Source organism: Capra hircus, chromosome 4 (genome assembly GCF_001704415.2).
Source record: "Capra hircus breed San Clemente chromosome 4, ASM170441v1, whole genome shotgun sequence".
Taxonomy (NCBI): domain Eukaryota; kingdom Metazoa; phylum Chordata; class Mammalia; order Artiodactyla; family Bovidae; genus Capra; species Capra hircus.
The window spans coordinates 360,622-387,434 of NC_030811.1; the positions used below are offsets into that span (position 1 = coordinate 360,622).

The 26,813-nt window shown below is 46.7% G+C and overlaps 1 protein-coding gene across 1 annotated transcript in view; it reads left to right on the top strand.

The window, feature by feature from the left end:
* The window catches only part of ESYT2 (extended synaptotagmin 2), an 82,689-nt gene continuing 61,687 nt past the window's right edge, over positions 5,812-26,813 (top strand). Inside the window, exon 1 of the mRNA XM_018046633.1 lies at positions 5,812-6,230. Within this exon, the coding sequence (XP_017902122.1) occupies positions 5,919-6,230 (312 nt within the window). The 5' untranslated portion in view covers positions 5,812-5,918. The remainder of the gene's footprint in view (positions 6,231-26,813) is intronic.

Here is a 26,813-nt window from a genome sequence, read left to right on the forward strand (position 1 = left end):
TGGACATGGAACAACAGACTGGTTCCAAATCAGGAAAGGAGTACATCAAGGCTGTGTATTGTCACCCTGCTTATGTAACTTGTGTGCTGAGTACATCATGAATATTGTCACCCTGCTTATTTAATTTGTGTGCAGAGTACATCATGAAAAATGCTGGGCTGGCTGAATTACAAACTGGAATCAAGAATGCCAAGAGAAATACCAATAACCTCAGATATGCAAATGACACCACCCTTATGGTAGAAAGTGAAGAGAAACTAAAAAGCCTCTTGATGAAAGAGGAGAGTGAAAAAGCTGGCTTCAAACTCAGCATTCAAAAAGCTAAGATCATAGCATCCGATCCCAACACTTCATGGCAAATAGATGAGGAAACAATGGAAACAGTGACGGATTTTATTTTCTTGGGCTCCAGAATCACTGCAGATGGTGACTGCAAACCATGAAATTAAAAGATGCTTGCTCCATGAATAAAACGTATGACAAACCTAGACAGCATATTATGAAGCAGAGACATTACTTTGTAACACAGGTTCGTATGGTCAAAGCTATGGTTTTTCCTGAAGTTAGGATGTATGGATGTGAGAGTTGAACCATAAAGAAGGCTGAGCACCAAGGAATCGATGCTTTTGAACTCTGGTGTTGGAGAAGACTCTTGAGAGTCCCTTGGAGAGCCAGGAGATCCAACCAGTCAACCCTAAAGGAAATCAGTCCTGAATACTCACTGGAAGGACTGATGCTGAAGTCCAATACTTTGGCTGCCTGTTTTGAAGAGTCAACTCATCAGAAAAGACTGATGCTGGGAAAGACTGAAGGCAGGAGAAGGGGATGACAGGATGAGACGGTTGGACAGCAGCACCGACTCAACAGACATAAGTTTGAGCAAGCTCCAGGAGATGGTGAAGGACAGGGAAGCCTGGTGTGCTGCAGTTCCTGGGGTCACAAAGAGTCGGACACAACTGACGGACTAAACAACAAGGCCGCCAGGTCAAAGGCTTTATCACAGACATGCAGGATTTCTCATGTGGATCATGTTCATCCAAATTTTTATCTATAGCATATGATTCTACAGCTTTTTAAAGGAAATACCACAAGACAGAAAGGCTCATGCTTCTTCCTAGGTTAACAAGGCAATTACTTATTTTGAGGTTGTAAATTGGCCTTGAGTGACAGGTGGCCTTCCAGCTTTAAGCTGCTGCCTAGCAAAAGGGATGAGACTCACCCTTTCACGTATCTGTAACTCACATAATGTAATTTGGGGAACAGAAAGAAAAAACCACTCCTTCCCTGGCTTGTGGTTTAGTGCCCTTGCTTAATGTTGTATGTTTCAGATCCTAGAGCAATGTTATGAGATTATATATTTACATATATCTCCACAGCCACACACACATACACTTATGTGTACCTATTACATACAGACTCACAGATGAGGGGAGGGGATAGCCTTTATTCACTCAGGACCTGCTGTGACGTGTACTGTGCTAGCCTGAAGATATGATGATCAACATAATAAATATGGTTCCTGCCCTTACCAACTTAAAGCCTCAGTTCAGTTCAGTTCACTCAGTCATGTCTGACTTTTTGTGACTCCGTGGACTGCAGCACACCAGGCTTCCCTGTCTGCCGGGGTCCAGCCCCAGTGGATCCAGGGTGATTCAAAGGTGGGGGGACGGAGTCGGCGCCTTTGGAAATAACTTATTTAATTACAGATAGAGAGGGATTAGAAGATTAGCAGAGAAAAAGAGGCTGAATAACTTGGTTCACATGGGATACCAATCACCACCTACATAGGCCGCAGGCATCTTCCCGTTCTCCTGAAGGAGAGGAGGCACTGAGGTCCCCCCATCCGATCTTAGAAGCCCAGGCAAAATTAATAGGCTTGGTGGGTACCCATGCACCAGATGGAAATTCGGCCAGAAAATAGTAAGAGAGAAAAGGGGCTGAATAACTTGGTTTACGTGGGATACCAATAAAATTCCAAGACAAGGAATTTGCACCATCTATGCTGGCCCACCGGTGCCACTTGAATATCGGAAGGTGCCCGTCCTTGGGCTCCTTCTCGCGTGGGCTTGAAAACCGGGGCAAATAAGTAGACTTGGAGGGCACCCATGCTCCAGATGGGAATTCAGCCAGAAAAACGGGGAGCAAAAAAGAACGACATGAGGGAATCAGTCTTTCTGGAAACTGATCCGATTTCTTTATTTTGGGGTTTGCTTATATACGTTTCGTTACACATAGGGATGAATACAGAGTCACGCAGGGGTCAGCAGTCCTGACCTTTATCAAAATCAGGTGCTTCACATAAAAAGGTCTTAGGGATTTTATGATCCTTTCTTTCTGATAACCAAAAATTTATTTTTTCCAAGGGTGTCTTTTCTTAAACCAGGCACCACCCTCCAAATAAAGTTACATTCCTATAGGATGAGGGTGTAGTGAGTTATAATCAAAAAGGGAATTTATTTAACCCAAGCTTAACATGATTAATCTTAAAGGTTAATGCTTATTTCTCCTATATGCTTAAAGGTTAATATTTACTTCTTCCTATATGCTAGTTATATTCATTATAAGGGTAGGGAACATGGAGATTTAGCAGCAAACATCAGCCCAACAAATGAAAATCCTTTCACCAATGCTCCCCTTAAGATCTGTTTAGTCTTAAGATAGTGATAAAGTTACATTCTTACATAGCAAGGACACAGTGATTTATAACAAAGCACAGTGATCTATTACAAAAGAGAAAATCCATTAACTCAAAAAGTCTAGTATTGCTAACCTTAAAAACTACTGTATTTCCTTTTCTATAGTCCAAATACATTGATTAATATATTCCCAGGTGCCTAAGGATATGGAGGCAATCATTGACTCAACAAAAAGAAAAAGCCCTATGCTAATTAAGACTCTCAAAATACTCCAAAACTCTCTGTGCTGTTTATGGCTGAGAGGTAGTAAACAATCATGTGGCAGGAGTATGGATAATCCTGTCACACAAGCTAGTCTGTCAGCAGAGAGGTTTGACCTGAGACATCCTTGTCCCACCCAGAGTAGGGAATTAGCAGCAATTATTGACACAACAAATGAAAAACCCTTCAACAATATAATTCCTAACCAACCCACTGTACTAATAATTTCTAACTCCCCAAAAGAATTTGCCTTTAGTAAGTCTAAAACATCTCAGGTTGGGAGGCTGTAAACAATTACATGTGGCCGGAGGAACCTATACAGGCGGGCTAGATAACCTTCAGAGGAGTCCGTAAGCTGAAACACTCTTGTCACGCCCAAGAATTTTTATTGACTTGGAGCTGCACGTTTACTCCTTCTCCGAGGGAAATGGTGATGGGGGAGAGCCCCCTGTAAAGTCAGAGGTGTAGGTGAGAGCATAAAACAGACTCTGGTTTTGGGGTAGATGCTCGGGAACAGGGGGTTTCCTGAGGCTTGATCACGCCTTTGTGTATGCCAAGCCTCCTTCCTCATGACCTTCGCCATGGGCGGAGCTCCTCGCGCTGGCCCCCGGCACCTGTCCATCATCAACTCCTGGAGTTTATTCAAACTCATGTCCATTGAGTCGGTGATGCCATCCAATCACCTCATCCTCTGTCAGCTACTTCTCCCACCTTCAACCTTTCCCAGCATCAGGGTCTTTTCAAATGAGTCAGTTCTTCACATCAGGTGGTCAAAGTATTGGAGTTTCAGCTTCAGCATCAGTCCTTCCAATGAATATTCCTTTAGGATGTGGACTGGTTGGATCTCCTGGCTCTCCAAGGGACTCTCAAGAGTCTTCTCCAACACCAGAGTTCAAAAGCATCGATTCCTTGGTGCTCAGCCTTCTTTATGGTTCAACTCTCACATCCATACATCCTAACTTCAGGAAAAACCATAGCTTTGACCATACGAACCTGTGTTACAAAGTAATGTCTCTGCTTCGTAATATGCTGTCTAGGTTTGTCATACGTTTTATTCATGGAGCAAGCATCTTTTAATTTCATGGTTTGCAGTCACCATCTGCAGTGATTCTGGAGCCCAAGAAAATAAAATCCGTCACTGTTTCCATTGTTTCCTCATCTATTTGCCATGAAGTGTTGGGATCGGATGCTATGATCTTAGCTTTTTGAATGCTGAGTTTGAAGCCAGCTTTTTCACTCTCCTCTTTCATCAAGAGGCTTTTTAGTTTCTCTTCACTTTCTACCATAAGGGTGGTGTCATTTGCATATCTGAGGTTATTGGTATTTCTCTTGGCATTCTTGATTCCAGTTTGTAATTCAGCCAGCCCAGCATTTTTCATGTACTCTGCACACAAATTAAATAAGCAGGGTGACAATATTCATGATGTACTCAGCACACAAGTTACATAAGCAGGGTGACAATACACAGCCTTGATGTACTCCTTTCCTGATTTGGAACCAGTCTGTTGTTCCATGTCCAATAGGCTCTGTCCCTCCTAAAGGTGATCATTCAAGGCTGCCAGAAACTGAATTAAACTATCCTTCGAAACCACTGGATATGCTTTAAAAACTTACTTAGGCTGTCCTCTGCAACTGTTTGGCTTTAAGGAGACTAGAGTGCAAATATTACTTTGCCGACTAAGGTCCGTCTAGTCAAGGCTATGGTTTTTCCTGTGGTCATGTATGGATGTGAGAGTTGGACTGTGAAGAAGGCCGAGCGCCGAAGAATTGATGCTTTTGAACTGTGGTGTTGGAGAAGACTCTTGGAGAGTCCCTTGGACTGCAAGGAGATCCAACCAGTCCATCCTAAAGGAGATAAGTCATGGGTGTTCATTGGAAGGACTGATGCTGAAGCTGAAAGTCCAGTACTTTGGCGACCTGATGCGAAGAGCTGACTCATTGGAAAAGGCTGATGCTGGGAGGGATTGGGGGCAGAAGAAGGGGATGACCCAGGATGAGATGGCTGGATGGCATCACCAACTCGATGGACGTGAGTCTGAGTGAACTCCGGGAGTTGGTGATGGACAGGGAGGCCTGGCGTGCTGCGATTCATGGGGTCGCAAAGAGTCGGACACGACTGAGCGACTGAACTGAACTGAACTGAGAGTGCAAATATAATTACCCTGACTGAGTTTAAGGGGAAACACAGCGATCAAGTGCGGTTTGTCCTTCCAGAAAAGGGATTCGGGAACCGCGGGTGCTCGTCAGAAATGCTGCTGAGGGCGGGTGCCGGGTCCCCGCGTTCTCGCCGGCGAGAACAAGTTCCGCCCTCGCGCACAAAGCGGCCTATCCGAGCTTCCTCGACTCCAGGGCCGCGGAGAGAATTCCGTCAGGAAATCGTCCGTCGGCTGTGAGCGGTCAGGACCCGCAAACTCAGGAGCGCGGGCCTCTTCCGCAGTACCCCGGCACGAAGCGCGGCCCAGGTCACTGGGCGAGCGGAGCCTCCTCGGTGAACACGGAAGTCCGCGGACGCATCGTTCCACGCCGCAACCTCCACGCAAAACCCGCCCGCCTCGCCGCAGGGGCGCCCCGCCCATCCGTGATGGCGTCACGAAGCACCGCCCACTCCGCCTCAGGGGCGCTCTCTCAAGCCCGTGAGGCGACACCCACGCCGGGCCCGGCCCCCCCAGCGCCAGAGGCGCCCCGCCCACCCGCGCGATGAAGCCACACACCAGCCAGCCCTGCCCACCCCCGCCACCGCGGCGCTGGCGGGCCTTGTGGGATGACGTCCCACGCGGGCCGGGCCCACCCCGTGTTGGGCCGCACCCAGGCCCGGGGCCACGCCCGGCTGCCGCAGTGGAACACCTCCGCTCCTGGCCGCCTCCGCCACCGCCGCGCCCTGCGTGCTGACGTCACACGGCGCCGCGAGCGGAAGCGCGGGCGGGCGGCTCGGGCGGCTGCGCCGTCCCCCTCAGAGGGGCGCTGCAGCGCGGGCTGAGGCGCCTCGGCCGGGAGCCGAGGGGAGCAGTACGCGGCGGGGCCATGAGCGGCTCCAGGGCTCCGGGCCCCGAGGCGGGCGCCTCCAGGGCCGAGCCCCCCGGCGCGGCGCTGAGCGTGGACGTGGCAGGGCTGCTGGCACAGCTGGCGCGCAGCTTCGCGCTGCTGCTGCCGGTGTACGCGCTGGGCTACCTGGGCCTGAGCTTCAGCTGGGTGCTGCTGGCGCTCGGGCTGCTCGTGTGGTGCCGCAGGAGCCGCGGCCTCAAGGCCACCCGCCTGTGCCGCGCGCTGGCGCTGCTGGAGGACGAGGAGCGCGCCGTGCGCCTGGGGGTGCGCGCCTGCGACCTGCCGGCCTGGGTGAGTGGGCGCCGCGGACCCCGGCCCGCCTCCGCCGGGCAGGGTCAGGGGCCCCGGGCCCGCTCTGACCCCGCCTTCCCACTCGGTCTGGGGGGTCCTCGCTCACCTTTACTCTGGCTCGGGCCAGACCAGGGATGCGCGCCCGCCGCGGTCCCGGCCCTGACCCCGCCTGCCCGCCCGGCCGGGAAAGCGTCGGGAGTACCGACCCACCACTACCCGGCCCGGGTCGGGTCCCCGCCTGCCCGCTGGGTCAGGGGTCTCCGCCCGCCACTACTCCGCCTGGGTCGGGGTTCCCGCCCGCCCGGTCAGGGGTTCCTGCCTGTCCTCGCCCCACCCGAGCGGACCCCGCCCGAGTCGGGGTCCCTGCCCTCCGCGACCCCGGCCCTGACCCCGCCCGCCCGCCGGGTCAGGGGTTCCTACCTGTCCTCACCCCGCCCGAGTCGGGGTCCCTGCTCGCCGCGACCCTGGCCGCCCGCCCGGTCGGATGTCCGGGCTCGTCCCCGCCCCTCCCGGGTCCGGGGTCCCCTCTCTCCTCGACCCCTCCCACCTGGGGCGTTCTGAGCCCCGGGCGCCGGCGTCCGTCCGAGCCGTGTAAGTCGGGGGTCGCCGCCGCTGTCGCTGGGCCCCCAGCCCCCGGCCCACTGTCGGCCCGCAGACCCCGCGGGCGGGCGCCTTCCCCTCTCCGGGCGGGCGGTCCCGAGCACAGGTGAGGCGCGCCCCGCGCGCTCCTCCCGCGGCCACGTCGCCAGGCCTCCCCGCGCGGTGCCGCGACTCCCGCCGCTGGAACGTGAGCTCGGGGCGCCTGGTGCGCTCCGCGGGCCTGAACGCCGCTCCCTTCTCTGCTGCGGAGAAGGCGGCCAGCGGTGAGCGGGAAGGGCGGTTTCCTCCTCCCCAGAGACGCCTCAGCCATTTCTTGGTGGTTTCTGACACAGTTGAGCAGTAAGGGTCCGCCAAAAAGTCCTCTGATGTTACGATAATTGGAGGTTTGTTTCACTTCTTTGGAAGTAACGTTATGAGCTGAGTAGCTTTTATGTAGGGTAGACTTGAATCCAAGGCGAATTTTAGGTGGGTGGGGGCAGGAAGTTTTGGAAGAGTTGCACTAATGGAAAGAGTCCTGGTAGTGATTATTTTTACACCCAGCAATTCTCATAATTTATTAATGCAATGTGGAAACTAATGGAGTTGGCTCCCTCCTGCTTTCTTAACCATAAGTTGGTGTCGCAGTTTCAGGCAACAGGAAATAGTGCTTATTTTAAGATAAATGATGCTCATGTTAGGCTTGATGTAAAACTTCATGGGGAAATGGCCAGCCAGTGACTTTCAAAAGGGTCGTTTTCTCTTAGCGGAGAAAAGGACTTGGAATGTGATCCCTGTTTCCAGTCATAAGACATTTGTCATGGAGTATATGACACAGGCAGACAGGTTGGAAAGCTGGAGTGCCCAGGGTCAGGAGGAACCTAACCTAGTGGCTGCTGCCTGTGAGGACAGGTAGCAGTTGTAGTAAGAATCTCACAGTCAGGGACTTTGGGAATTTAAAATTCTATCAATACATGGTGGATGTGTGCCCAGTAGTATTTGGAAGAGTCGGAATAAGTAGTGTGGTGTAGTTTTTCACCAGAAGCAGAAACGAGGAGTGAAGTGTAAAAACAGGAACTTAGAAACCCAGGTGTGAAAAGCCAGGAACAGAGGTGCGCTTTTTGGAAAGGCAGAGGACTTTCAAGTGGCATCTTGTGTCTTATGTTACCCCAAATTAAATGATTACAGAAAGTAACCAAAAACAGTGAGTAGGGACATTACCCAAACAGCAGACATAATCAGGGTCGAGAGTCACAGGAATTGGGGGTGTTGACATTCATAGATAGTTGGTTATGGAACAGTTCGCTAACATCAAATTTGCTTGTCAAAGTTGTGAAATGCATGCTATTTTAACAATAATTTAAAAGGTATGTTTGTTACCATATTGAAGGACATGACAAATTATTATTTTTTTACCAGAAGAAAAGGGTGATTAGCCAAAGATTCCTTTCTTGGATTTTCCTCTGTGTGACTTAAACTGATGAACCTTGGTGTTCATCTCATACAGTATGAAATTTCTGTTTTTTCACACAGCTTTTCACTTGTTCATCAAATTTGTATTTGCGCTCACATTACACGTATATACACTTAAACATGCCTGTATTGCTTAGAAAACTGCTGTGAGAATTCATGCAAAACTTGATTGTGATCATATCCAAGAAAAGCCTAGGAGTCTGAGGTTTGAGGAAGATGTTTTAATACCTTTTTAATTGTAATACCCATGTGTTATTTTCCCAATAAAACCAGTGAATTACACTGCCTAGAAGTGGGCCTGCTGTTCTGTTATAGCTAGGGACTAAATCAGCGCTAGACATCGTTCATAGATAAAAAGAGTTAAGAGTTCTGTGTTAGTAGTTCTTTGATTTTTACTGTACAAACTTAGGTTCTTCAGGTTGGTGTTCTGCTTTGAACAAGATGTGTTTGTGCAGATTTCGTAGTGGGCCATTGACAGCTGTGATTCACAGCAGGGTAGAAGCAGAGGAAAACGTGAAGTAATGTGCTCACTTTCTAGCTTCACTTTTGAATATGTTTACTCACAATTTTTCTTTTTATTTAGTAAAGTAAAAATTTATGTTGGCTGTAAAATGAGATGATAAACAAATACGAATACTTTGAGAAAAATATATATACTATTTCAAATCAAGGCTATTAGGAGGATATGAAAAACAGCTCCCATTTAACATGTGACAGTTCTGTAAGACTTTGATCTTACAGCTTTAATGAACCGCAGTACTATTCATTTCTTTACTCTTTTTTTCTTTCAACAGGGAAATCACCTGGTAAGTCTGAGTTGACAGACCGAGGACTGGCCTTTTTGCTGTCCCTGTGGTCATCCTTTGTTAACTGAGCCCTGTAAAATTAGACTGTGGGTGAAGAAAATTCTGAAGAGTTTTTAATAGAGATGTGTAAAGATGGTTTTCCACTACGGTTTTTGTTTATTTGAAAAATTAGAACTTGCTGTGGAGTCTACCCTTTTCCTGTTTTCACTGCTGCCAATTAGTGTTGATTCTGTGGCTGCAAATATAGAAACCCAAACCTGCCATAAATGACCATTGGTCTTCTGTTCTTCTTACACCTTGATGATCGAGATTAAAGCATAGTCAGCTTATGTGTTCTGCCATTTTTACTATTATGCACTAGCTTTTCTTTAGGGAGAGCTTTCTTCCCGTGGTTCTTCCTGGAAGCGCAGGAGAATTTTAAGTCTAACCAAAATTTATTATGTGTAGACTAAAAACCAAATGAGCAAAAGAGAAGAACACACTTTGGTCTTATGTAAAGGAAGGGCAAATACTTTAATTCTCAGTGTTAATCGTTGATTTATACTATTAAAAAATTTTGTGAAGACTCGTCAACAGACTTGTAACTACATCAGGTCCCAGAGTTTAGCTGTTTTAAACTGCAGTTGCAACTTTAGGTCCTAGACCAATTCAGTGCTTGGAGAAATTGTTAAACCCCCTCAGAGCCATGAAAGAGAGAAGGAGACTCCTTGGGTTTCTTTTACGCACCCGCTACTGCTGTAGTCACCCGCAGCTCGCTGTTACGCTGAGAGCTTCATGAAGTTAGAGCAGAGGCTCCACGGTTGCCGGACATGAAGCAGTAAATGCCTATTTTTTAGTTCAAGCTGAAAAGTGGATTTGAATTCAGGATCTATGCATGTATCTTGTTTTTCTGCTTTAGGTGACTATTAGCCTTACTTTATATTTCAAGATTGGAGAATGTAGAGCTAGGACTAAACTGTAAATAATTAAACAGATATAGGAATTTTAAATATATGTAATTATATAAAATTATATTTAGTTAATATATGTTGTGTTAAATTATATTAAATATGTGTGTAAAATATAGATCTTGGTCCTGTGAAGAAACAATTATGAACAACTGACTAGTCAGGTAGTGTTCTCCTTAGGCCTGGTGAACCTCTTACTGTATTCTTTGTGAGTTTTCATGATTTCTACATTGGTTGTGATATTTAACCTTAAATGATATCACAGATGTTGAAAGTAGATTAAAAACAACTGAATTGTAGACATTAAATGAGTGAGTTTTATGGTATGTGAATTACTTGTCAATAGTGCTATTGAAAAATATTATAGACATTACATTTCTTTTTAAAATAAGTGAAACAGGTGATTAATTATAGTACAGAGTAAGCCACACAAACCACCTTGCTTATGGAATTCCAGCTAAAGCTATTATAACTTTTTAAAATTATTGTTTGAATGTAAATTTGGAATAATTTATAAAGAATGCTTAATGAACGAGGAGGGCTTATGAATGAAAAAAGTAACTCCATAAATATTTTTACCTTAAACCTAATGTTACTTTCTACTTCCCTATGGCTCAGTGGTAAAGAATCCGCCTGGTAAAGAATCCAGGGATGTGGGTTTGATCCTTGGTTCTTGAAGATCCCCTGGAGAAGGAAGTAGCAACCCACTCCAGTATTCTTGCCCATGGACAGAGAATCTGACACAACTTAGTGACTGAACAGCAACAGATGTTACTTTAAGCATCGCTGCTAAAGGAACGAATGGAGATTTTGCTTCAAAGATATAAATAGCCTAAATGTGTGTGCCTGTAGGAGGCTGCGTGTGAGTTATTCTAAACGCTTAACTTTAATTCTGGGTAATGGTTCGTAATTACAGTGTGTGTTTGGGAAATATAGCTGATACATTGGTTTGTTTTTATAAGATACATTGTATCATAGGGCTTCCCTGGAGGCTCAGACTGTAAAGAATCTGCCTGCAGTGCAGGAGACCCAGGCTCGATCCCTGGGTTGGGAAGATTCCCTGGGGAAGGAAACAGCAACCCATTCCAGTATTCTTGCCTGGGAAGTCCCATGGACGGAGGAGCCTGGCGGGGTACAGCCCGCGGGATCGCAAAGAGTCATACATGTCTGAGCAACTAACACTTACGCTACCATAGCATGATTTTATTTTTTTAAGGCCCACTATTTTTTTAGAATTTTAATTCATTTATTTGTGTATTTGGGCCACCAGCATGTGGCATGCAGTATCTTGGTTTCTCTACCAGGGCTAGAACCTGTACTCCCCGCAGTGGACGTGAGAAGTTTTTATACGATACAGTTCTCCATGTTTATTTGATGTATTGTGTGGCTGTGTGGGGCCTTCGCTGCCGCGTGGCCGTTCTCCTGAGACCGCTCTCTGGCCGCAGGGTTCTGCCGTCTCACCGTGCTGCCTGCTCCTGCTGAGCGTGCGTTCTAGGGCACTTGGGCTTCAGGAGTTGGCGGCGAGAGGGCTCAGTAGCTGCGGTTCGCCGGCTCTAGGGCACAGGCTCACTAGTCGGGGTACAGGGCTTAGTTGCCCCGCAGCATGTGGGGTCCCCGTGGGACCAGGGATCTGACCCCTGTGTCCTGCGTTGGCAGGTGGATTCTTTACTACTGAGCCACCAGGGAGTCCTGGAAATGTGGAGTCTTAGCCATTGGGCCACCAGGGAGCTCTTCATAGCATGACTCTGGAATGAATGTACCATTTGTAGACTCTTGGATTTTGTTGTTGTTATTCTCTTTTTTGGTTTCCATGGCAACACTGTGTCAGATTAGTTTTCCGTCTTCATTTAAAGCTCTAAGGACCCACCATCTCCAGTCATGTTAGAGGTCAGCTTCCCTCCCTGTGTGTGCTTATTCCAGGTAGCTACGCTGTGGGGTGTGGCGTGAAGAGTGCCCTGGTGGTCAGAAAGTGGTTGGTGGGGGGTGTGTATGGACACCCTAAAGGGCACTGAAGAATAAGAGGGAACAGCAGACTCGGGCGTGTCTCAGGGTGGAGGTGTCTCGCGTCAGGGCCCAGGAGGACAGCACAGTGGATCCCTGGGCTCTTCCTTGGGGTGGGCTGGGGGGGAGTTGTAAGTAAGGTGGGAGTTGTCAGCTGGGTCCAGGGGTGAGGAGCGGAGGTGCTCAGACTGGGGCCTGGACCACCTGTCAGGGGGGCACTCCCATGTCTCTGGGAGGCTGGGCGATGTATTCAGAGCCAGGCTTGTGAGGTCGGCACATGGAGCCCTGCACCGTCCGGAGATCTCCTCCCCTGGCTGCAGAGCGCTCAGCGCTGCACTGCTCAGCGCCTGGAGGGCGCTGCTGGAGGTGCCCGGCCACCTTCCCTCAAACACTCTGCTCTTTCACTCTTAAGGATCTCATTGTGCTGTAAACACTGAGTCACCTTGTGTTCTTTTGGAACTGGGTGGGGCATAGTTCTTGTATAAATAGTGTCTGTAGTTGTCTTGCATGGCATTTTTCCATTTAACATGTTTAATTCATAAGTTTTCTCATGGTCTTTCTCCCTGTCAGTGGTTTTGCTTCATTTTTTTCCCTGCTTAACTGTTTTTTAACAAAAGTCTTATAAGTTTTTTTTAAAGGAAACTATTTTGGTGAATTTTTCCTAGAGTAAATGATATTTTAAGTAACAAGCCTAGCTTAAGTGTGGGAATCAAAAATGAGCTTTTATTGATTCATCTGTTCACTGAGCCAGTATTTATTAAACCTTTGCTATGTTCCATGTACTGTGCTAGGTGATAAGTAAGACAAGGCCTTAAACTCAGAAATTTATAGCTAATAATAACACAAATCTAGGAATAATCCTAATTTTAGTTATAGTGTGCACTAGCGGTTTTTTCTTTTTTAAAAAATAAAAATAATACATACTCATTTTTCTTAAATCAAAAAAGTGTATTAAAACATTCATATGGAAAAAGAAAGGCAAACCTTTATTAGATCTTTCAGTTGGTAAAATGATATGTTCATTTTTTTAAAAGAGTCTGCCTTTTAGAGCATTTTGTGCATTTGTTTAAGTAATAGCTCATCTCTTTAAAGGAGAAGGCGATGGCAACCCACTCCAGTACTCTTGCCTGGAAAATTCCATGGACAGAGGAGCCTGGTAGGCTACAGTCCATGGGGTCCCGAAGAGTTGGACATGACTGAGCAACTTCACTTTCACTTTTCACTTTCATGCATTGGAGAAGGAAATGGCAACCCACTCCAGTGTTCTTGCCTAGAGAATCCCAGGGATGGGCGAGCCTCGTGGGGTTGCACAGAGTCGGACACGACTGATGCGACTTAGCAGCAGCAGCAGCAGCATCTCTTTAAAGCAGTGTATTGTAAAAGGGTTTATTGATAAGGATTAAACCCTTTCTTCTAGGGTTTGTAGATGTAGCTAGCTGTGCATATAACTTCAATTTCATGTTGTCCTGTCTTTGCCTATTTTGGGAAAGGCAGCCTTGTGATTACTCATAGTGGATGCCTCTGAGACCTGTAGTTCAACATCTGTGTCTGTTAAATGGATTACAGCAGGATGTGCAGAGGAAAACATCAGAGTGACGGCACTGTCAGCAGCAGTGACTTTGTTTTTTAAAGAACGTCGTCGTCGTACCTGGTAACTATACTTGAGAGTTAGTGATAACCGCACAAACGGCAGATGTGGAAATACTAATATGAAAGTGCTTATTATTCTTTCTTTTTTATTATTTCCAAAAATGTCATTGATGTTGAGCTTGCAGTTCTTTCTTCGTTCAGTCGCTTAGTGGACTTCATCTCTCCACTCTGAATGAATATGCGGTCTCGTATTCCTTTCATTGTGGCTGTGTGCTCAGGGGCTCAGTCCTGTCTGACTCTTGGCAACCCCGTGGACTGACTGCAGCCTGCCAGGCTCCTCTGTCCATGGGTTTCCCAGGAAAGAATACTGAAGTGGGCTGCCCTCTCCTGCTCCAGGGGATCTTCCTGGCCCAGGGATAAACCTGTGTCTCTTGCGACTCTTGCGTTGGCAGGCAGATTCTTTACCACTAAGCCATCAGGGAAGCCCTTTATTTAGGGCTAGACAAGTTTTAAAAACATGCTTTTCCGGTATGAGAACACGTACTCATTGTAGAACATTTCAAGCTTTGGAGAAGAATAAAAAGAAAAAAGCTACCTGCTGTCCTGCTAACCAGTGATAGCCATTATTAGTGTGTTGGTGATTTTCTGAATCTTCAGTATTGACATGATTGGAGGTCCATGGATGTATGTGTCTGTTGTATTTGCCTTCATTAAGCATTATGGTGTGAACATTATGTCATTATTCTTCAGAAACATGACTGGTTTTTGCAATAGTGTCTTGTTTATGGAGTGCCATGCTTTATTAAATTGTCTCATGTACAGATTCCAAAAATAAGATTGTTAGTTACTGAAGGTTAAGAAAAGATAAAACTAGAGTCTGAGATATTTAATTTTTTACCTTTACATGTTACAAAAGATGGTTTGCGTGAGCCATTCATGTAATCTGTCCAGGATATATGAACTATTTTTGAACTCCTAAGAGTAGCATAGTAATTTTATAAGCAGAAGTCTAGCTTTAGAGGGCAGTGTTTGTTTTTGAATAGTGTGATGTTAAAATAAGCACAGTAGATTTATCCAGATCCCCTCTTATGTAAATAACCTTTAGAAGAAGAGAGTGCTCCCACGCAGTTACTCTTCGAAGGGCTTTTCTTCCTCTGTGCTGTGTTGGCAAGTGAGAGTTGGGTAAGCCAAGTCATTGCTTTTTGTAGCACGGTAGCAGCATAGGGATGGTTGTTTGGAAATGGCTGAGAGGGATCACTGCATTGTCCTTGATCTCGTCTGAAAATAGCCAGCTGTGTGACGGGCGTCGTCAGTGTTACCTGGCAGTCCTTGGGCACTGAGTGCTGTGGGTCACCCTCAGGGGCCTGTGTCACACGTGACGGCGTTGCCGCTCGGGCACACACTCGAGCAGCAGGCTCGGTCTGGCCCGTGTGGGTTCCTGTCTGAGGCCCACCCACTCCCAGCTCTGTGCTCTCTGACAGGTCAGCACCCCTTTCAGAACCGTAGTTCCGACATCGTGAGGTGGGCGCTGACAGGAGCCTCGGCTTGCGTGTTGTGCTCTTGAGGCTGGAATAAGGAAGGCCCTGGGCTGGCAGGGTGGCTGCAGGTCCCCTGGGGTTAGGAGTCCCTGCTGATGCCTCCTTTGAACTGGCTGGCTGTTAACCACCAGCTTCCTGCTGCCTGAGGCGTGTCTCTCACCTTGCCACCGCCTCCCCCACTTCAGCTGGAGCAGGCAAATGACAGAGCTTCGCTTCGTTTCTGTTTCACTGGGGTTGTTTGTGTTCTTGCTAAGAGTTTATCTACCATAATGCTTTGTTATGAGTGGCACTTGAAAATATTCCTTGTATCTTCTTTCTCTTTTTTTCTCTGAACGTCCTAAAGTAATATCCAAGGAGCCTGTGTTATCACCCCTCATCCTCGCTGCCTCTTCCTTAAAACAAATTCTGTCCTGCTGCTGTTCAGTCCCTCAGTCGTGTCCAACTCTCTGTGACCCCATGAACGCTGCAGAATGCCAGGCTTCCCTGTCCTTCACCGCCTCCTGGAGCTTGCTCAGACTCGGTCCACAGAGCCGCCTCGTCCTCTGTCCCCGTCTCCTGCCTGAGGCTGTGGTTGCTCTCGCTCTGGTGCGGCAGCCGCCCTGACACCGCAGATGGCCGGAGCTCATCCCATTCCCAGACTGTCACGCAAAACCTTCCAAGTTCATGGGCTCATTTCCTTCCCCTTGTGAGTAAGTGTTGGTTGGGGACTAAAGTAGGGGTTTGAAACTGCATATCAATAACCTCAGATGCGCAGATGACACCACCCTAATGGCAGAAAGTGAAGAGGAACTTGGTGAAAAAGAAAGAGGAGAGTGGTATAACTGGCTTAAAACTCAGCATTCAGAAAACTAAGATCGTGGCATTTGGTGCCGTCAGTTAGTGGCAGATAGATGGGGGAAAATGAAAGCAGTGACAGACTTTATTTTCTTGTGTTCCAAAATCACTGTGGCCAGTGACTGCAGCCATGAAATTAAAAGACACTGCTTGGAAGAAAAGCTATGACAAACCTAGACAGTGTATTAAAAAGCAAAGAGATGTCTTTGAGACCTTTGCTGACAAAAGTCCATCTAGTCAAAGCTATGTTTTTTCCAGTAGTCTTGTCTGGAGGTGAGAGTTTAACCATAAAGAAGGCTGAGTGCTGAAGAATTGATGCTTTCAAACTGTGGCGCTGGAGAAGACTCTTGAGAGTCCCTTGGACTGCAAGGTGATCCAACCAGCCCATCCTAAAGGAGATCAGTCCTGGGTGTTCATTGGAAGGACTAATGCTGAAGCTGAAACTTTAGTACTTTGACTACCTGATGCAAAGAGCCAACTCATTGGAAAAGAGCCTGCTGCTGGGAAAGATTGAAGGCAAAAGGAGAAGGGGATGACAGAGGATGAGACGGTTGGATGGCATCACTGAGTCAATGAATGCGTCTGAGCAGGCTCCAGGAGATGGTGAAGGACAGGGAAGGCTGGCGTGCTGCAGCCCACGGGGTCGCAAGAGTCGGACACGACTGAGCTGAACAACAACAGTAAAGTTTTGGGCCAGCTATAATAGTTTAATTTACCTTACATTAGATGTAGAGTTGTTTCCTTCTGTCTCCATCTGGTGGGCTATGTTTTGGGTTTCTTAGAGTGCGGTGGATCTGCAGAAGATGAATCCAGTGATGAGGAAAGACAACATCCTCCAGCTTGCTTTGTGCCATAAATTCTGCCCTGGAGTGCGTGTGAGATGCTGGGTTTTGAGTGTACCACTCATATTCTGAGATACCAGCATCAGGTGAAAGTTACTCATCTGGGCGATGCTCTTCTTGTTTTCTCACAGAACTGTTTCGTATCGCTCATTCAGTTAAGTGTGCTTAGTCTTGTAATTGTGGATCAAGAGTTTGAAGACAGGGACTTTTTCTGTCTGCTGCAGCATCTAACAGTTTACAAGGAGTTTGCACAGAAAACCTAGTGAGTGGTTGAAACAGTGAACTACTAATACGAGGACTCCCTACACTCAATTATAAATTGTCGTGTAATGCCTGTGTTGCCAATATACGTATTTGAAGTGAGCTGCCTACTGAGATCATTCATTTATTTCATTTGTGCTATAAACATTTGCATGCATGGCAAGTGAACACGTAAGGACTATTAATGCTAAATTAATGTACCAGATTTTTAAAACCAAAAAGCCAAATATAACCTGTAACAGAAATGAAAATAATTTTCAATTATGTTTTTTCATATACATAGATTTAAAAAAGTATTTGGAGCTGTTAGAAAGTGTTGATTTTACTTAATAGCTTGAATCTGATTGTGGTTTTACACTGGGGGAATGAAAGCATGAACACTGCTGTGTGTGTGAGGGATAGTCTTAGCAGGACTTACCTGAGGGCTGTTTCGTCGTGGATGGGCAGGAAGGGAAGGGAGCAGGCCCCTTGGCTTGCTCCCGGGACTGGGGCCACCGGAGAAAAGCTCTGCAAACTGGTGGCTTAAAACAGCACAGATTTATCATTTATAGTTCTGGGGGCCAGAAGTCTGGAAGCAGTTCCCGAGGGCTGAAACCAGGGGATCGACAGGCCCTTCCCAGCTTCTGGAGCTGCGTTCCTGGGTGCGTGGCTCCGCACCCTCACCGCCGGCAGCTGCTCAGTCCTCACATACTCTCTGTTTTCTGTGTCTGTTCCGCCTCTGCGCCCACCTGAGAGGACGTGTGTGATTGCATCACAGCCCACACAGGATGCAGGACAGCTCCTCAACTCAAGAGCCTTAACTTATCACATCTGCTAAGTCGTTTTTTTGTCTCGTAAGGAAACACGAGCCCTAAGGAATGAGACATGGCCATCTCCTGCAGGGCCCCCCGTACCCTGCGTCTTGGATACTCAGCAGGAGGGTAGCTGAGCGCAGCGGCAATGGTTCAGCCTTGTCTCATCGGCTCTGAGAGGCCTTTCCCTCCGCTGGACCTCTGGGCTCAGATTCGTGTTGTGTCTTGGGTTCAGTACTGTGACTTCATTGCCGTTCTCCTGGTGCCTGGGAATTACGTGTGTCCTTGTGGGTGCAGGCGGCGGACAGGAGCTGAGCCCTTGGATGCAGCGTGGCCCAGCTGGGCCACAGTGTTTGCGTCAGGAGCTGAGAAGCGGAGCAGGGCCTCTCGCTGCTGGTGTTTGGGCCAGATCTGAACAACGCCAGGAAAACACCGAAACATTTAAAGCAATGGCATGTCCCAGTTTGAAAACTGGACGTGTAGCAAGATAAATTTGGCAGTGATGACCAAGGAGACTGAGGGGACAGAGTGGGGACCGGCTCCGAGCCAGAGGAAGGAAGCAGCGCCTGGCCCTGACGGCTCCCTGGAGGGAGGGCCACTGGGCTGGGCTGGCGGAGGGAAGGCGGCTCCACTCCAGCTGAGCCCCTGGGGGAGCGCGCGTGATGGCCTTCGCCAGTAACCATTCAGTAGGAGCGGGAGTTTGGAGGCCTAAGGATAAGGCTGGGAGATGGTTATCTTATCTTTTAAATGTTGAGCTTAAGAACCCTAAAGGAGTTCTTAGAGGAGTTGTCCAACAGCAGCCAGTGGCTGGTAGGGGAGACCGAGGAGCATAGCCGGATACCTCAGTTTGCAGGCGATGCCTGCTTGAGATCATGCTTGAAGTGGAGAAATGGAGGAAATGAGTGTAGACAGTGTAAAAAGACCAGAGGCCCCAGGACAGGCCTTTGCTCCCCGGAGGAAATCAGGAGGTGGAAAGTGAGGAAAGGGAGTTCCCTGGCCGTCCAGTCATTATGAGTCCACGCTTTCACTGCCGTGGCCCAGGCTCAGACCCTGGTCAGGGAACTAACATAGCACCAGCCACACAGCACGGCCGAAGAAAGGAGGGACACGGTGCATGCGCCAGTGCTCACCGTGCGCAGCTTCTCTTCCAGGCACTCTGCGTAGAGGAAGCCAGGTATGGCCACAGCGCACCTGCTACCGCCTCTTAGGGATGAGGGGACAGGCCACGCCAGCACTTATTCTGGGTCTGCGACAGACTTTGAACTGGGAAGTCTGTGAGTTCTCTGCCCTCTCTTGATGGTGGTGAGGAAGAAATTGGGGATTAGACATCACTTCATCTAGTCATTTACTAATGTGGGCAAGAATCCCTTAGAAGAAATGGAGTAGCCTTCATAGTCAACAGAAGAGTCCAAAATGCAGTACTTGGGTGCAGTCTCAAAAACAACAGAATGAGCATGGTTCATTTCCAAGACAAACCACTCAGCATCACAGTGATCCAAATCTGTGCCCCAACCACTGATGCCAGAGAAGCTGAAGTTGATCAGTTCTAAGACCTTCTAGAACTAACAACAAAGAAAGATGTCCTTTTCATCATATGGGATTGGAATGCAAAGTAGGAAGTCAAGAGATACCTGGAATAACAGGTTAAGTTTTGCCTTGGAGTACAAAATGAAGCAGGGCAAAGGCTAACAAAGTTTTGTCAAGAGAACACACTGGTCATAGCAAACACCGTTTTCCAACAACACAAGATACGACTCTACACATGGACATCACCAGATGGTCAAAACCGAGATCAGACTGTATTTTTTGCAGCCGAAGATGGAGACGCTCTAATGCTGTCAGCAAAAGCAAGACCTGTAACTGACTGTGGCTCAGATCATGAACTCCTTATTGGAAAATTCAGGCTGAAGTTGAAGACAGTAGGGAAAGCCACTAGACCTAAATCAGATCCCTTGGAGTGGTTGGTGACAGTGGAGGTGGCAAATAGATTCAAGGGACTGGATCTGGTAGACAGAGGGCCTGAGGGACCATGGACAGAGGCTTACAGCATGCCATAGGAGCCAGTGACCAAAACCGCCCTGTCGCTGAGTCCAAGCTCACTCTGCTCAGAGCACAGCAGACCAGTGAGTCTAAGAGACAAGGGGTCGAGGCAAGAAAGAGGCTTCATTCAGGGAGCCTGCTGATGAAGGAGATGCCTCGGAATACCCATCCCATCGGGTCTGGATGCCAGGTTCTGCTACAGATCAGAGATGGGAGAGGGTCAGTAAGTCAGTTCAGTCACTCAGTTGTGTCCGACTCTTTGCAACCCTATGAATCGCAGCACGCCAGGCCTCCCTGTCCTTCACCAACTCCTGGAGTTCACTCAAATTCATGTCCATTGAGTCGGTGATGCCATCCAGCCATCTCATCCTCGGTCATCCCCTTCTCCTGCCCCCAATCCCTCCCAGCATCAGGGTCTTTTCCAGTGAGTCAACTCTTTGCATCAGGTGGCCAGAGTACTGGAGTTTCAGCTGCAGCATCACTCCTTCCAATGAACACCCAGGACTAATCTCCTTTAGGATGGACTGGTTGGATCTCCTTGCAGTCCAAGGGACTCTTAAGAGTCTTCTCCAACACCACAGTTCAAAAGCATCAATTCTTCAGTGCTGAGCTGTCTTCACAGTCCAACTCTCACATCCATACATGACCACTGGAAAAACCATAGCCTTGACTAGACGGACCTTTGTTAGCAAAGTAATATCTCTGGTTTTGAATATGCTATCTAGGTTGGTCATAACTTTCCTTCCAAGGAGTAAGCATCTTTTAATTTCATGGCTGCACTCATCATCTGCAGTGATTTTGGAGCCCAAAAAAATAAAGTCTGACACCGTTTCCACTGTTTCCCCATCTATTTCCCATGAAGTGATGGGACCAGATGCCATGATCTTCGTTTTCTGAATGTTGAGCTTTAAGCCAACTTTTTCACCCTCCTCTTTCTCTTTCATCAAGAGGCTTTTCAAGTCCTCTTCACTTTCTGCCACAAGGGTGGTGTCATCTGCATATCTGAGGTAATTGATATTTCTCCTAGGAATCTTGATTCCAGCTTGTGTTTCTGCCAGTCCAGCATTTCTCATGATGTACTCTGCATATAAGTTAAATAAGCAGGGTGACAATATACAGCCTTGATGTACTCCTCTTGCTATGTGGAACCAGTCTGTTGTTCCATGTCCAGTTCTAACTGTTGCTTCCTGACCTGCAGTTTTCTCAAGAGGCAGGTCAGGTGGTCTGGTATTCCCATCTCTTTCAGAATTTTCCACAGTTTATTGTGATCCACACAGTCAAAGGCTTTGGCATAGTCAATAAAGCAGAAATAGATGTTTTTTGGAACTCTCTTGCTTTTACCATGATCCAGTGGATGTTGGCAATTTGATCTCTGGTTCCTCTGCCTTTTCTAAAACCAGCTTGAACATCTGGAAGTTTGCGGTTCACGTATTGCTGAGGCCTGGCTTGGAGAGTTTTGAGTATTACTTTACTAGCGTGTGAGATGAGTGCAATTGTGCGGTAGTTTGAGCATTCTTTGGCATTGCCTTTCTTTGGGATTGGAATGAAAACTGACCTTTTCCAGTCCTGTGGCCACTGCTGAGTTTCCAAACTTGCTGGCATATTGAGTGCAGCACTTTCACAGCATCATCTTTCAGGATTTGAAACAGCTCAACTGGAATTCCATCGCCTGCACTAGCTTTGTTCATAGTGATGCTTTCTAAGGCCCATTTGACTTCACATTCCAGGATGTCTGGCTCTAGGTGAGTGATCACACCATCGTGATTATCTGGGTCATGAAGCTCTTTTTTGTACAGTTCTTCTGTACAGGTGGCAGTATATTCCTGCCACCTCTTCTTAATATCTTCTGCTTCTGTTGGGTCCAGACCATTTCTGTCCTTGATCGAGCCCATCTTTGCATGAAATGTTCCCTTGGTATTTCTATTTTTCTTGAAGAGATCTCTAGTCTTTCCCATTTTGTTGTTTTCCTCTATTTCTTTGCATTGATTGCTGAGGAAGGCTTTATCTCTCCTTGCTGTTCTTTGGAACTCTGCATTCAGATGCTTATATCTTTCCTTTTCTCCTTTGCTTTTCGCTTCTCTTCTTTTCACAGCTATTTTTAAGGCCTCCTAGACAGCCATTTTGCTTTTTTGCATTTCTTTTCCATGGGGATGGTCTTGATTCCTGTCTCCTGTACAATGTCATGAACCTCCGTCCACAGTTCATCAGGCACTCTGTCAGATCTAGTCCCTTAAATCTATTTCTCACTTCCACTGTATAATCATAAGAGATTTGATTTAGGTCATACCTGGTTTTCCCAGGTATGGTCTACTGGTTTTCCCCACTTTCTTCAATTTAAGTCTGAATTTGGTAATAAGGAGTTCATGATCTGAGCCACAGTCAGCTCCTGGTCTTTTTTTCGCTGACTGTATAGAGCTTCTCCATCTTTGGCTGCAAAGAATCTAATCAGTCTGATTTCAGTGTTGACTATCTGGTGATGTCCATGTGTAGAGTCTTCTCTTGTGTTGTTGGAAGAGGGTGTTTGCTATGACCGGTGCGTTCTCTTGGCAAAACTCTTATTAGCCTTTGCCCTGCTTCATTCCATACTCCAAGGCCAAATTTGCCTGTTCCTCCAAGTGTTTCTTGCCTTCCTACTTTTGCATTCCAGTCCCCTATAATGAAAAGGACATCTTCTTTGGGTGTTAGTTCTAAAAGGTCTTGTAGGTCTTCATAGAACCATTCAACTTCAGCTTCTTCAGCATTACTGGTTGGGGCATAGGCTTGGATTACCATGATATTAAATGGTTTGCCTTGGAAATGAACAGAAATCATTCTGTCGTTTTTGAGATTGCATCCAAGTACTGCATTTCAGACTCTCTTGTTGACCATGATTGCTACTCCGTTTCTTCTGAGGGATTCCTGCCCTCAGTAGTAGATATAATGGTCATCTGAGTTAAATTCACCCATTCCAGTCCATTTTAGTTCGCTGATTCCTAGAATGTCGACGTTCACCCTTGCCATCTCCTGTTTGACCACTTCCAATTTGCCTTGATTCATGGACCTGACATTCCAGGTTCCCATGCAATATTGCTCTTTACAGCATTGGACCTTGCTTCTATCACCAGTCACATCCACAGCTGGGTATTGTTTTTGCTTTGGCTCCATCCCTTCATTCTTTCTGGAGTTTATTTCTCCACTGATTCCCAGTAGCATATTGGGCACCTAATGACCTGGGGAGTTCCTCTTTTGGTATCCTATCATTTTGCCTATTCATACTGTTCATGGGGTTCTCAAGGCAAGAATACTGAAGTGGTTTGCCATTCCTTTCTCCAGCGGACCACATTCTGTCAGACCTCTCCACCATGACCCGTCCGTCTTGGGTGGCCCCACATGGCATGGCTTGGTTTCATTGAGTTAGACAAGGCTGTGATCCATGTAGTCAGATTGGCTAGTTTTCTGTGAGTATGGTTTCAATGTGTCTGCCCTCTGATGCCCTCTTGCAGCACCTACCGTCTTACTTGGGTTTCTCTTACCTTGGGCGTAGGGTATCTCTTCACGGCTGCTCCAGCAAAGTGCAGCTGCTGCTCCTTACCTTGGATGAGAGCCAAATAAGGCCATCAGTCTTGCAAACACTGTCTAGAATGGTGCGCCTCAGGAAGAAAATGTGTTAGTTTCTTCTTCTGTGCCCCCTGCAGGTGGACAGGGCTCTGAGCAGAGGTGCTTCCGTTTAACAGGCAGAGGGGCAGCGTTCTCTGAGGCAGGCCATTCTGTGTGATTATACAGAAGCTACTAAAGGCAAGTCAAAGAAACAGTGCCAACATGGAGTCAGAATTGGCTTCTTCTCTGCAACAGTCCCTGAGAAAAATAAATGGAAGAAGGCAAAGTGGTTGTCTGAGGAAGCTTTACAAATACCCGAGGAAGGAAAAGAAGCAAAAAGCAAGGGAGAAGGGGAAAGATACACATAACTGAATGTAGACTTACAAAGAATAGCAAGCAGAGATAAATCCTTTTTAAGTAAGCAATGCAAAGAAATAGGATGGGAAAGACCAGAGATCTCTTCAAGAATATTGGAAATACCAAGGGAACATTTCATACAAGGGTGGGCACGATCTCTAAGGACCTAACAGAAACAGAAGAGGTTAAAAAGAGGTGGCAAGAATACACAGAATATAAAAGAAGAGGTCTTAATGACCTGTATAGCCACAATGGTGTGGTCACTCACCTGCAGCCAGACATCCTTGAGTCTGATCAAGTGGGCCTTCGAAAGCGTTAACTACAAACAAGGCTAGTGGAGGTGATGGAATTTTAGCTGAACTATTTCAAATCCTAAAAGATGATGCTGTTACAGTGGTATACTCAAAATGTCAGCACATTTGGAAAACTTACCAGTTGCCACAGGACTGAAAAAGGTCAGTTTTCATTCTAATCTCAAAGAAGGGCAGTGCCAAAGAAGATACACCCTGCTGGACAGTTGCGCTCATTTCGCATGCTAGTGAAGTTATGCTCAAAATCCTTCAAGCTAGACTTCAGCAGTGCATGAACCAAGAACTTTCAGATGTACAAGCTGAGTTTAGAAAAGGCAAAGGAACCAGAGATCAAATTGGCAACATTCTTTGGATCAGAGCCCAAGAATACTGGAGTGGGTAGCCTTTCCCTTTTCCAGTGGATTTTCCCAACCTAGAAATCGAGCCTAGGAATCCTGAATTGCAGGCAGATTCTTTACCAACTGAGCTTTCAGGGAAGCCCAGATCATAGAGAAAGCATGGGAATTCCAGAAAAAAACATCTTCATTGACTAAGCTATAGCCTTTGTGTGGATCACAATAAACTGTGGTAAATTCTTCAAGAGATGGAAATACCAGACCACATTACCTGTCTCCTGAGAATTGTGTAGCAACAGGTGAAGAAGCAACAGCTAGAACTGGACATGGAACAACAGACTGGTTCCAAATTGAGACATGAGTATGTCAAGGCTGTATATTGTCACCCTGCTTATTTAACTTCTATGCAAAGTGCATCATGGGAAATGAAAGGCTGGCTGAATCACAAGCTGGAGTTGAGATTGCCTGGAGAAATATCAACAGTCTCAGGTATGCACATGTTACCATTCTAATGGCAGAAAGTGAAGAGGAACTGAAGAGGGTCTTGATGAGGGTGAAAAGGAGAGTGAAAAAGTTGGCTTAAAACTCAGCATTCAGAAAGGTAAGATCATGGCATCTGGTCCCATCACTTCATGGCAAATAGTGGGGAAAACATGGAAGCAGTGACAGATTTTATTTTCTTAGGCTCCAAAGTCACTGTGAACGGTTACTGCAGCCATGAAATTAAAAGACACTTGCTCCTTGGAAGGAAAGGTATAACCAACCTAGACAGCATATTGAAAAGCAGAGACATCACTTTGCCAGCAAAGGTCCATCTAGTCAAAGCAATGGTTTTTCCAGTAGTCATGTACAGATGTGAGAGTTGGACCATGAGGAAGGCTGAGCGCTGAAGAACTGATGCTTTCAAATTATAATACTGGAGAAGACTCTTGAGAATCCCTTGGACTGCACTGAGATCAAACCAGTCCATCCTAAAGGAAATCAATCCTGAATATTCGTTGGAAAGATTGATGCTGAAGTTCTGATACTTTGGCCACATGATGTGAAGAGCCTTCTCACTGGAAAAGACCCCGATGCTGGGAAAGATTGAAAGCTAAGGAAGAGGACGACAGAGGATGAGATGGTTAGATAGCATCACTGACTCAATGGATGTGAATCTGAGCAAACTCTAGGAGTTAGTGAAGGACAGGGAAGCCTGATGTGCTGCAGTCAATGGAGTTGAAAAAGTTGGACATGAGTTTGCAACTGAGCAACAATCTGGTAATTTTGATGTTAATAATGTCTACATTTCAAAGAGGAGACTCAGGCCTGGGGGTTCAGCTGTCACCACAGTCTCACAAGAATGAGAGGGGATGTCTCTGCAACCACGCCTTCTGCACCCCCCCACCCTTGGCCCAGAGAACACCCTCATTGCACTGGGGCCTGGCTCACTGCGTATGCAGCATCAGTCTCCTGAGGTTTGTGTTAAGCTGCAGGATAGACTTGGAGCATTTTTAGTCTCTATAATTGTGACAAGACCTCCTTCCATTTCCACGTTTTTGTGTGGGATCATTTTCTTTCTACCTGAAAAGCTCACATTAAAACTTCTTTTAATGCAAGTTGGACAGCAACAGGTTTTCTGTACTCACTTGGTTTACAGAAAAGTCAAGCAGATACAGTTCCCATATCCCCCCTGCAGGCAGTTTCTTGAGTTAGCATCTTGTATTAGCGTGCTACATTGTTGCAATTATTGAAACAGTGTGATACATTATTAAGTAAAGTCCCTGGTTCACATTAGGAGGCTCTATGCTAGTCTTCCCTCCTCCCATCCCTGAACTTCTTGGTGGCCACTTACCTTTTTCCCTTCTCCAGTGCCTCAGGGAGTTGGAGGCATACACTGTGTAGTGTTCTCACGCTGGCTTCTGTCTCTCTTAGCAACATGTGTTTAAGCTTTCTTCTTATTTTTTCCTGGCATGATAGTTCATTTGTTTTATTTTTACTGCAGTCGGTTTCAAGTAACGTAAAGTTACTCAAGGTCATTTAGTACCTTCACAGTGTCGTGCAACCATCACCTCTGTCTGGTTCCCCGAGTTTTCATCACCCCAAAAGAAAGCCTATAGCCCTTAGCAGTCATGCCACGTTTCACCCTCCCTGTGGTTGTGCCATCACATATATTTCTGTCTTTATAATTTTACCTTTTCTTAATGTTTCATATAGATGGAATCATACAATGTTGAACTTCTGTATCTTTCACTTAGCATAACATTTGTAAGATCTTGTCCGACAGCATACTTCTTATTTTATGGCTGAATAATGTTCCATTGTA